This window comes from Strix uralensis, chromosome 7, assembly GCF_047716275.1.
Source record: "Strix uralensis isolate ZFMK-TIS-50842 chromosome 7, bStrUra1, whole genome shotgun sequence".
NCBI lineage: Eukaryota > Metazoa > Chordata > Aves > Strigiformes > Strigidae > Strix > Strix uralensis.
In genome coordinates, this window is record NC_133978.1 from 13,135,077 (window position 1) to 13,147,969 (window position 12,893).

Below are 12,893 nucleotides of genomic sequence, written 5' to 3' on the forward strand. Positions count from 1 at the left end.
AGAAGCAATTATTATTCCTGCTTTCACTTTTTCCTAACCTAAAGTTAACTTATTTCACAGAATCACAGACTTTTGTCCCTTTTTGAAAAAGTACTCCCCTGACTTGTCTGTTAAAAGCTAATGAAATGGTTCATACTGAACCCAGTTACATTTAACATTGTAATCAACATCAAATTCTGAAAAATAAAATAATTTAATTTTAAATTTACTTTCCTTTACATGAAGATAGGCATTAATTATTTCCTAAAATCTCATATAAAATATTATTCCTCAAATGTCACATGGCCACACAATCTTTATATTATATTTCATTAAACACCAGTAAAATACCAAAACATCATTATGTAGTCTTTAAGCCCCCCAGCAGTGTACAAGAGAAAAATCAAATCTTCATATAATTTAAAATGTACTCAGTAAATATAATAGACCCCAATCCTAAATCCACTGATGGAGATCATGGGAGTCTTCCCATTAACTTCCATGTGCTTTGGGATAAGGCACCAAGATAAATATTAGCAAGTGAAAGGAAGAAAAATGAAAACTTACCCATGAATTCAATTCCTAAATGGTCTGCTATACCCAAGAAAGCATGTAAAAGAAGAAAGAAAAAAGAGACAGAAGTGTTAGAAAATAGACTAAAATATAAGTATGTCCTTTATCATCACTGGTAGCATTCAATATTTATATGGCAGAGCTGCAGAACGCAATGCAGGGTCAGGGGCCCACTCTGTGGGTACTGGTCAAAAAGAAGCCCCTTCAAAGGGCAGTCCTAAGACAGGAATTTAGGGCACTGAGCTGTCACAGAAGGGAAGTGTATTTGGGGAAGGACACAAACATCTTTACTCATTATATTTATATTCAACTGAAGTGCCTCAAGCCAGCTACCTACAGGAATTTCATTTTCTCTTCCTCCTGAAACTCCTCTCAACGTGCTAACTCTATTATTGGTTAGACAAAGTTCTTGCTTCATTTTTTCTGACAGAGATCAAAACCTAATGGTTTTGAATGGAAGGTTTTTACTGATTTTTGTAGCTCTCACTACAGCACAGTGGCCACACTTACACCCAGTATGATTGCATAACTGCTATCTGTTGTGCAACAGAAAATCTGACTTCAGGAAGTAGTAGCCATGTTCCCTACTTAGCCATCTGACAGACAGGATGCAATAACTTCAAGACATTTACAACTGAAGCAAAAATTTTAACATTTTTACAATATTGACTGAACTTACATGGAGTTAAAAAAATTTCAGGATCCTTTTTTCACATGACAAAGTAGGATATGATATGATATGTCTAACAGACAGATGTTTTAGTGCAAAGCAGATTTAGATTTATATAAAACACTAATTTTAAGTCGATAGGAAGTATGTTTAAGTTGGTATGTGATTGAAGAATAACAAACTCTCCATCCTGCATGGATAGGGCAACAGAAAAAATGTTAACTGACTTTTCAGAACTGAGCATGTAAGAAGTAGTAGCTGCGAGTCCAAACTGAAACTGTGGAAGGCCAGATGTTCAGAAAGACTGCAAAACGCAATTCTCTTCTATGCTAGACTTGAAATACTTTTCTCTTCCATGGGAGAATTTGCATTATAAAGAACAAAGAAGGATTTTTTTCTGAGGAAAATGCAGCATTTCCCTTTAAAACATAATAAATGCAAAGTATTTTAATTGTGTTTGTCTTCCTTTCAATTTATAGTCACATTTCTGTAATACAAAACATATTAATACATGATTTTGACAAAGTTTCCAAGAGCAGTATTTGAGGAGAGGAAGGCAGTAAGGAAACAGTAGGAGGGTTACAAGAAAGACAGAGCAAGACTGATGTGTTTGGCTCATGCCTGGAGCTAGGAGGTACTATTGGGAGCTGTGTGAAACATTCAGTCCCATTAACTAACATACTGCAACTTTCAAAAGTCTACTTAAGAACCATACAGCAAAGTTAAAAGAAGATCTTCCAACATAAATCAACAGTCATTTTAAACACTTTATTGTACGAATGGTCAGCTCTGGTACCTGTGACAAGAATAGGAAATATTTGGGTTTCTGTTTAAAATGCTGGGAGTGATTCACTTTTTGCAACCTTTCAATCCTTCCAGGAGAAGGCACTGAGTATTGGCTTGCTTAGTTCACTTCGCATACAAATCTATATAATAGTTGCTAAATTCCATATTTATCTTCATGTAGAAGACACAATAAGCTTCTCAAAAGAAAAGAACGTAAGATGATGCTATGCAGTGTAAATACGTTATTAGCATGGTGTTAGGACAGGCACATTATGCAAGTCTAGTGACACCCAAATGAATCTTTCTTTTTGGTACTAAATACATAACAAAACCATACATATATATATTCTATATTACAATTTCTAATCTGAATTCTTGCATTCTTGTACGAGTATCATATAGAAACATCCCTGGTACATTTGACACATGGATGTAATTTTTATAAGAGCATGCGACCAGAAATATCAAAAGTGCATTCAACATACTATATTTACAGAGATTTGTAACTTGGGATTTTTCCTTTAGTTTTCTGTATCGGTGAAATTGCAAATATTTATCTGCATGCAATTCACACCTTGCATCCTTCTGTAAACTAGATCAACAACTAGTAAACTAGTCAACAACTGCTTACTTTAAAAAATGATGACAGAGATCAAAGCACCGTAATCTTGTCTCCAAGGAACTTAGGATATTCACACATGAAGCAAGATCATGCAATATCATCTTTTTAAGTATATGTAGAACAGCTGAAAAAACAATCCTCCTTTGCTAACTGGGCTATACATGTTCTCTACATGTTTTCCATTTGCAGCCTGCAATCTCCACATTGAGTTCACGAACATAGTTAAAAGCCACTTTCTCAAAAAGTGCATACAAAATACACCATTCCTTTAAAAAGATGGAAAAAAGCATTTTAGTTCATCTTTGAGTGGCTTATATGTAAGTGAGAGTCAAGGGTATCTGTAGACTTCCTGGGAAACATGGTCAACTGGAGAGGGTGTAAACACGTCAGGTTATTTATTTTAAATATTTCATGTGCCTGGAAAGCAACTTCAGCAACCAGTGTAACATATATTGCTGACAAAGCTGATTTACCCAGATTACGATGAAAGGATGTCTAATAGGATAAACCTTTACAGTAAGATATCCAAGCTGCCAATTTATATCATTAAGCATAGTTCAACAATCTCTGTGAGCAGCTATCTGGGAATAGAAAATAATAAAATTATAATTCTTGTGGATTTAGCACCCAGTAACACTGGTGCAGTCCTTTTGCCCAGCTGCCGTGGCACACGTACAATGGCAACAGTGCCCAAGCCTGGGAACCAGCCTCTGCCTCACCCTCGCATTTGGGGAATGGATCCTGCACTGGAGCCAGCAGCGGCAGAGGAGCCATGGCTGGGAGGCCGCAAAGGCAGCTCGGCTGGGAGCCAGGCTGAGCCTGCTGGCCGCACAGTGGGAGACGCCACAGGTGACAGTGGTACCTCAGGGACTATACCTTGCAAACAAGCCTTCCACAGCACCAGGTACCATGCAAGTGCTGCTCAAATGCAGTAGACCATGGTTGGTGGTTTGTTTTTTCCTTTTTTCCCAGCCTCCCTCTTTTTACGACTACAGGAAGACAGTCTGTAACACAACCATTCTCAGTGTCCTTCCCCTCATTCTCTGGTTTGAGTGTCAAGCCTCTATGTTTAAAAAACAAAAGACATTCTGATCCTAGAAACAGCAGCACTACTTGGGCTGCTCTGAGACTTCAGAAGCAAAAAGGAAAAAAAAATAAAAATCCTTTTAAGAGCCTGAATGTACTTACATTTCCATCCTTGCCCTCCACACTGCAGAAATTCATCTGCACTCACAAGTTATCAAAACCCTAACTATAAAACTTGTTTTCCTTAATACAAATATGGCTCCTGCAGCAATGGTGTTTACCAAAAGCGTTCAGCATACTGAATCAGGGACACAAGGCAAGGGAAAGGTGCTAGAAGAAATGTCAGCAGTCATTAATCATATCTGTTGTTTGGCTCTTAACGGTTTTATCATTTGAAGACGTTTACTTCCCTAGGTACAGGGAAAAAAACCAAAACAAAATACTGCAAAAAATAAAGAAACCCAAACCCCACAACTTTGCATCTGAAAAAAATCATAAAAGGAGAGAAAATGGCTGCTTTGAATCCCCAAGCCTTTATCTGAGCTGGCCTGTAACACACCTTTTCAGAAGGCACAAAGCGAATGCTGGCTCTCTTGGAGTAAGGTCTTTACACTGCAGCTTGCCATTTACAGCAGAGGAGTGACTGGACTCTATCTCATACAGGCAAAAGGGGTCAGAAACCCTGCTGGAAACTAGCAGCAAGACAAGTCCCCAGGGCTGCTTTCCCTGCCCTGTGCTCAGCACATGCTGGTGGCAGGGAAAGGAGGGATGGGGAGAAGTACGTGGAACAGGTTATGACCATCATCGGGCTGCCCCTTGGTGACCAGCCATCAGTCCAGAGGTCACTCTCACTTGCACTGCTGTGATGAAAATAAAATATTTTACAAGCTCCAGTTTTGGAGATGGCTTTCCTCCCTCTTAACAAGCAAGAAACTCTCCCAGCAGGTCCATGTGAGAGACAGGCATGGCACAGGGAATTGCACAGCAGAGTCAATCTGGGGGCAAAGCCAGCTGTGGTGGTGACCTAAGACTGAACCAAACACAAAAATGTAAAGTATTGACCCCTGACATGACACAGTGTAATAAAAGACTGTTATATTGCTATACACTTGTAATATATAAATGATAAATTGCCTGCAGAGCACTTCCTTGGACACAGTGAGTACAATGCCAAGTAATTCACCATCAAGCGATGCAATTTCTTTAAGGACTCAGTTCAACAAAAATGTATATGAGAGCTATTAATGTGCTGAAGCATAGGCGCTGCTCCACAAGATGGGGGTCATTAACCAAATAATGCGAGTGTATTTTATTTTTGTTATTGTGATTTCTTCTTTCTTTCTGGTATTGTTATGTTCTTAGGAACTAATATATTACTCAGACAGGAAGATTATTCACTTTTATATTTTATTTTATGAATATTTCTGTATTTTGTTGTTGATGTGGGAAAAATACTGTGCCTTATGGTCCTTGCACTATGTGAATTTGTTGCTAGTATTAAAGCCATTTTAATTTATACTTTATGAATACATATACATCTGGGAATACTTGATAACAAGCACAAGAGAAGATAAATTTGCACTCACTAATAGATTATTAGTGCCTCACAAAGAACATACAGCCTTGTGTCTGGATTGTGGTTTGCTGGGGCTTTTTTCTTAGTCATATTAACATGGAGACTTTTACCCAGTTAAAGACAGGTTTAATTATCCCAGGTACATTATAAACTACACTCTTAATAGAAATACAATCCAAACATGTAAATCTCACTGATTTATAGAATACAAATCTTGGACATGAAAATACTCATTGTAGACCACCACAGACATTTTAATCTGTTCTAAGGACAGGTTGACTTTGGCATGAAGGAGACAGCTTTAGGAAATCAGTGCAACAGCAAAGTATTTTGGTCTGCAAATGAAATTTATCTGTTCCAATAAACTTGTAAGATTTGTTAAATTGTCCTTGGTAGATTATTGTCTTGAACAGAAAAGCAACACGATAATATGCTGCAAGCTACTCTGAGGCAGCTCAAGTTCTCTGAACAGATTATCTGGTTGGAAGGAACAGGACAAAGTTTAATTCTTAAGTATTAGACGTATCAAACTTGGTCTAAAAGGAAGAAAAATCCTTCCATTCAAAAGGCAGCTAGATTAGGATACTACCTAAACATACAAACTGCTGACATCTTTATCCATTATGTTTTATTATATTTGACAGCACACAGTTATCAGCCTATTTGTGTATTTAATGAAGGTAAAACCATAACTGGTTATATATATATACACACGTATGAAAGTATATTATTTTTTGAATCCTCAAGTATATTATTTTTTGGTGCCTCATTTTGCATGTGAACACACAGAGATATGGGACAAGGGATTTCTCTGTTCAGTAGGAAGGGTACATTGCTCCCGCTTTCTCTCCGACATCCACAGGAGGTTATCAGCAAACGGGCCAAATACTCTCAAGAGGTTGGTTTGGCATTTTTTCAGTATCAAAAAGAAAAAGCACCAGCAAGTATTAATATATTTTACAAATCTCAGTTATTAGAAAGCTCAAAATTTGATTTTGTTGTTTTAGAGAGACTCTGGTGATTTGTTTCTGTAATTAATTTACACAAAAGTACTCTTCACAATATTTTTTAGGGTGTGGAAGAAATGATTAGGATGGTTAAGGAGAATCAGAGACATAAAATCAAGATAGTTCAACTACTGATTTTTCAAAGCATCTTCACTGAAAGACATGATAGAAATTTCCCTCTGTGGGACATTTAAAAAGGGACCAAACTAAATCCTGAGAATGACTCTGAATAGACTAATACCTGGTGCCTCCTTTTACCCTCTGAAAAAGAGGGTTATTAAAATTTTTTGAGATGTAAAACTTCCCTGGCAATAGACAGGCTCTTCACTACCTGTTAGCTTGTAAGTACACAGAATATATCAGTAATTTGCCCAACCTACATCAAGACACAGTGATGAAAATCATAAATAAACACATCCCTTACAAGTTACTTGGTCAGTTTTCAATTAATTTATAAATCTTGGTTACAGAAATGATAATTTAAAAAAATAGAAAGAAGGCCACATAAATCTATAAAAAATTTTACAATCTGATATATTCTCAGTATAAACAATGACAGAAGATTTACATTCTCAATGTATATAGATAGGGTTAAGTTTATTTTAAACCAAATTAAAATCCTCAACCCACACAATTAAATATTGAAGACAACATCTAAAGGGTAATTGTTTTATCTATTTCTTTTTAAAGAACAAAAATGGCAAAGGAGGAAAAAAACCCTAGACTTGCTGTGAGTATTTGTATGGCTCTGGAGAGGCTGTAGTATAGCCTCAGGACAGAATCCCCCACCCCCCCATCAATTCCTTAACAGAGGAACATTTGAAAAACATACAGCAAAACCTGTTGTTATATAAATAATACACAGTGCTGAATAATGGAATAAACTATTGATTTTCTTTCCCTTTGAATGACAAAAACTTGTGGTTGTGGTTTATACCACCAAAGTTGAAAGACTGTTTCTAACTTTTGAAAATAAATAACAGCAATGCTTCCATCTTCCCAGATTCAAGACAAATTGGAAATTTCAACTACTTACCTCATCTGCAGCATGCAGGCTCACAGGATTAAGCTTGTCTCTTCTCTATCATTTTTAAAACCTTAAATTATCATCTCTACAGCTAACAGATTAAGTTACTTCTCTTTGAGGCACTATGTTGGCTTTTAATGAAAAAACTTAGTTTCATCAAACAATGTAAGCAATCTCTACTTGATATCCATGGTATTGTAAATCTGCAGATTTTAACCCTAGGTTAATTTTTGTTACTATAGCTATAAATTCAGCAGAGCAAATAAACATCTCTTTAATTTCAAATCTATGGATAGCCTGTTGAAATTACTCCATTAAACTTACTAAATGCCTGAAGAATGTGTTCAAGAATTTTACCAGATCCAGGCCAAAATGTTTAGTGTCACTCAAAATTCTCTAAATAACTCATTGTTTTCATCAATGAAAGGAGAGAGTTAGGTAAATATTAGATGCTGCTGCTGTATGCAGATATATTTTTGCTGATTTACTTAACATTCATAAATCAACAGAACTGCTCAACACCTATAAAGACTTTAATTCATACCAGAATATCAGCGTGCAAACAGTAAGTCCACTCTGAACACTTTGTCTCCAGTCAGACAACTTGAAGATGCTTTCTTATTTTATTTGTTAAAAAAGTACTGCTGTTTCCATGAAAGTTAGTTAACTGCATCAAATGAAAATGAAGCTGCCTGAATAGAGCCTTGTAGCTCATGGTGACAAGGTTGCTTATGAAGTTTTCTCTAAATATATATTGAAAATGATAAACCAACACGATCACTCAGAGATCAACTTCCCCTCTGCCCCCACCCCTTGCCTTCCCCTGCAATGAGACTGCAATAAACATTGCACATTATGTCCTGGTTACTTGATTACTGATATTAGCAGCAACTGTTATAACCAATGATTCTGATAGATATTTCTAGAAAAATCAAGATTTCTCTGATATTCTGCAGTTTTGACAGATCAGTAAAACCCCGTGTTAGCACTGTAATTGCAAAAAATGTAAATTTTCTTCTTTGTTCCTGTTCATTACTGAAGACTATAATCTCCTGTAAAGTTCCATTTTTTTTTTCCTTGGCTCCATACATCACACTTGTTTCATATTGCCATCTAGAAGTCCAGTTTCACATACCAGGATCTCTGACTGTGCCAAGAACTACACAAAGACAAAACACTGATGTAGCTATTTGACCTACTTTTACAATTCAGAACTCTTCCCTGGCTTCTGCAGCAACTATGACAATGACTACAGTTGTCCCACAGTCATAATCACATAGTAGGTGATTATGGCACTGTCACAACTGAGGAACTGTCAGGAGAATTAGGCTATGAAGCAATATATTCTTCTATCCTTCTCTGTGTCATTAACGCAATGGTTCCTGCAGAGCTGAGACTTGCACTGCATAAAATCCTGGTCCTGCCTCTTACATCTACTTCACGTTTGCACAGTGGCATCATGCTGCCTCTGCAGATGGGCTCGCCTTTATCTGCAGGAATGCTGGCAACTTGGTTTGAACGTATTTATCTAAATTGAGCTTAGATGTTTTAAGTTATTAGGCACTTCCATTGAATTTCAGTAGCAATTGGCATGGTTAGTCACGCAGAGTCCTTTGAAAATGCCAACCTCTGCATTAGAGAAACTGGTCCTTTCTCAACTAAGTTGTGACAAGGTCTCATAAAGCTAGGTAGGAGAGGGGAGGAGAATCATATATTTTGTCAAAAACCAGAAAAAAGTACAAGCCATACATCAAAAGCATATTCAGTAATTTCAAAACACATGGTCTGGAAAGTTTTTGGAACCATGTATGAATTAGATTATTTATCTTGTCATAGGCGTGAAAGATTTCAATTGACTGCAGCGTTCTGTGGGAGAAAGAATCCTCTTCTGGTTAAATAAATGACACAAAATGTCTATTAAGGTGGAATAAGTCCACGAGATTCTTAAAAATTACTGTAGGGAATTGCGCACTATTATTTCCAAATAGGTATTTGATAATATGAGTCTGTAAAATATAACCAGCCTCACAGAAACATTAAAGGAATTGCTAATAGCTCCCTCATCTTATGAGCATATGACATTTAATAAACATTTCTCATGCTAAATGTTACTTTACTCCTTCCACAGATCATTAAGCTGTCCTTCACTTGCCTATTACAGGAAAATGTTTCAGATGCAATCGTGTTTACTGCTCTCTAAAGGCACAGAAAATTTTGTAAGTTTTTGTCAATTTCTTAAAACCTAATTATTTTTTTTTTTTTCAACTTCAGGACAAGGAATGTACATCAATTTGTGAAAAATGCACCAAGTAATTTCGTTCTACTGCAGTCAAAAAACAAACTGGCAGCAGCAGAGTACAGGTATTTACACCGAGATTTTTACAATATTGACTGAAAGTTTTAATGGTTGTGAATTATACATCTCTAATGACAAGAAAGTCGCCGTATTTATTTATATCCTTACTTAGCTGTGTAGATAACTGGTCTGAGTTTTGCAGAAAAGGACTCAGGAGACTCAAAGATGTGGGATTCTCAGACCTTTTTAGAAAGATGCTGTTTTTTATCTGCCTTGATTTGGGAAACCACATTTCTTTAGGCATTCATTTTGACAACAGTAACCATATTTGCTGTACACGGAAGACACTTTCTTATATTGTTTCATTGTAAATAACACAGAACGTAGCAAGAGAATTATTTGAACTTACTCTGATTACTCTGTGCACGTGTCTTGCACATCGTGTAAGTAGCTGCCTTACACAGCAGCATTACTGAGCCTTATTTCCAGTAGTCTTGTGGTTCAGGCTCAGATGATGATAAAAGGGCATAAGCTTTAATCAAAATTTTCCCAATGTCTGTGGCATTTGCTGCCTTATGGGCTCACTAGTCTCCTGTGCAATAGGTACTACTGTGTGTCAGGAGTCTCTCAATGCACCTTCCCGAACCATCAGAAGTTTATTAAAGACCAAAATCTCCAGTGTTCATCCAGATCTTACTGAGACACCTTTCTCTAGGAAACTAGGCATGGAAGTCCCTTACACCTCAGATCCAGCTGCAGGTGAGCAATCCACACATATGTGGTTCTTAAAAGGAGTTTTTTTATAAGAGGTTGTTCTCAGCTACGTAGGTCTCACCTATATAGTGAGGAAGGAGATAAGCATCCCTCCTTTTTGTTATTTGTTCCAATTTCACAGGGTTATATACTTGAAAGCTTTAAAGAACTTATTGCAGTGAACTTTATCAGAAAACACAGCATTTGTCCAACAGCTCTCATGATTCAATGGAGGAAATACTGAATGCCAGTTCACAAAAATACTCCCATTACCGTGCCATTCTTCCGTATGTGCAAGAAGGTAGTATGTATAGCAAGGGAACGACTCAAAATATAGGCACATCTCCATTTTTTCAATGCTAACTCCCTCTCTATTCATTCTACAACTCAACTAATAGCTTAAAAGCTGCTACGTGTTTGTTGGATGTCACAGTGTGCAAACCATTCGCATACACAACATTGCTTGCACTGCAGTATGTGGTATTAAACATCAGAGGGACAAAAGTTCAGGTATAAGTGGTTTGCTAGAGAAACTAATGGGTTTTATTTTTGGTTGCTTTTTGTTACCTGGGAAATATCTATCAAAAAACTTTGCAATTCCACCAAAACATTTAAGCAGTTACATTTTATTTACAGCTGGTGAATACATACAGATACTTAAGGTGATTATTTTACTATATAGTATTTTCAGATACAAGGAAAGGCTCCTTGAAGCACAGGGACACTTCAGTACTCCAATCTGAGTGCTCTCCCAAAACACCTACCAGATGCCTTCCCCAAACCCTGCCCTGTGAGGCTGGTGCACTGTGTGAGCAGTCTTTATGGAAATATACTGGTAACTGTCAGCCTATTTATGGTATCAAACCACAAACAGCAGATGGGCACAGAAGAGCTCCATTTATCTCCAAGCTAAAATCCTTTCTTGACATCTGGGAATAATTTGTTTAAGCTAATCAATACTAAGCCAGGTATGCTTAGAAAAGCACACTGATTTGGACAACAGCTCTGGAGCGTACAGAGCACTACGTCTGAATCGCAGGATTTTTCAAGCAAGATAATGAGATGAGTTATATGTTGAGATGAGAAAACTACAGAGTTGAGGTATATTAATCAAGGCACCAAGAAAATGTATCTTTTACCTGGAGCTGTAACAATTCAAATAGTGCCATTTCTATTTGATTGTGGGTGTTGGCACACATACCATACAACATCAGACCAACTTATGTTTATGAACTCACAGATAGCATAGTAAATAATTCCCCTACCACGCAGTCAGATATACTACGTACAAATGGAATCACGACTTTTCTCCATGACTAAGCTGCCTTGTTTATGGAAAGTTTATGGAAATATATTCTGCTTAGAAGTCATTAGCTAATAATGTAAACAAACAAGTAACAGCAAAAATGGATGGCAAAAAATGACCATCAGATCTTCCTTACAGAGTCTGAGCTTCTTGTGTAATTCTGGACACATGACAAATTTATGACTTCTGATACTTAGGTAACAATCTGAAAAAGTATTTAATTGCTTTTCTGTTTGAATACCATAGGTGTTCAAATTCTTTACTACTATAAATACATTAAAACCACATTAACTATTATAAATACACATAACAAAGGTGGTCTAAAAATGTTAATATTTGGGATGGATAATATGACTCATCCATGAGATCTGAAGCAGACATAGGACTATGATAAAAAGAATTATTAGCTGCTATCAACAGTAATAAAAAATAGCATATTGGAACAAAAGCATATGATGTGCACACAACCCAGAATCACCTACAGCAAGAGCAGTAAAATTAAAGCTGCTGTTTGCCCTCATTTGTACATGGTAATACACTGCAATTAATTGTTATGAATATAATGTGAGAATAGTGCCAAAGGGCCCCATACATAGAAATATTAAACTCATCGAATGTAATCACTCTGTCAGAACTATTCAAACAAATGAATTGCTTGTGAATGGATCAGATGCAAACCAAAACAACCAGAATGGTAGCTATATGCTGATACCTGCAGCACTGGCAGTTTACTTCTGGCCCTCAAGCCAACTCACAAATTACTGCAGCACCCCACACAGAGCAGCATATGAAAATAGTAAAAATGAGGAGAATTCGTTCTATGACCTTCATAAACATGAACCGTTATTTAAAAGCTAGGCAAAGTGGTTTAGATGAATGTGGAGCTCATTTGTTAAAAGACTTCATGGAAAAAGGCAACAGATAGACAGTAGGAAAGATTGGAAGGGCCACTATGGCCTGTCCTTTGTGAGACACCTCAGTGACACCTGTGCTTTGGACAACCAAGGTGCACTTGTTTTCTTTCTTCTTGTTGCTTCTCCATAACACAAACATTCAGAGGCCTCAAAGGATTTAATGGTTCCCAATAAATCTCAGAACATTCTGCCATCAAAGATCTTTCATTCCAGGTTTAAGATACAACTTTATCTTACTTTCAGTTAGATGTTAACAATATTGAGGAATTCAATGTTTCCCTTATAAGACCTTTCTATTAGAGCATAAATTATTTTGACAAACAAAAACAGAGCAAAAGGAAGGTCTGGATTCTTCTCC

General features: G+C 36.8%; 1 protein-coding gene across 1 annotated transcript in view; it reads right to left on the minus strand.

Moving 5' to 3' along the window:
* Positions 1 to 12,893, minus strand: part of NRG3 (neuregulin 3) — a 417,999-nt gene that overhangs the window by 74,171 nt on the left and 330,935 nt on the right. Inside the window, exon 4 of the mRNA XM_074874478.1 lies at positions 547 to 573. Within this exon, the coding sequence (XP_074730579.1) occupies positions 547 to 573 (27 nt within the window). The remainder of the gene's footprint in view (positions 1 to 546; positions 574 to 12,893) is intronic.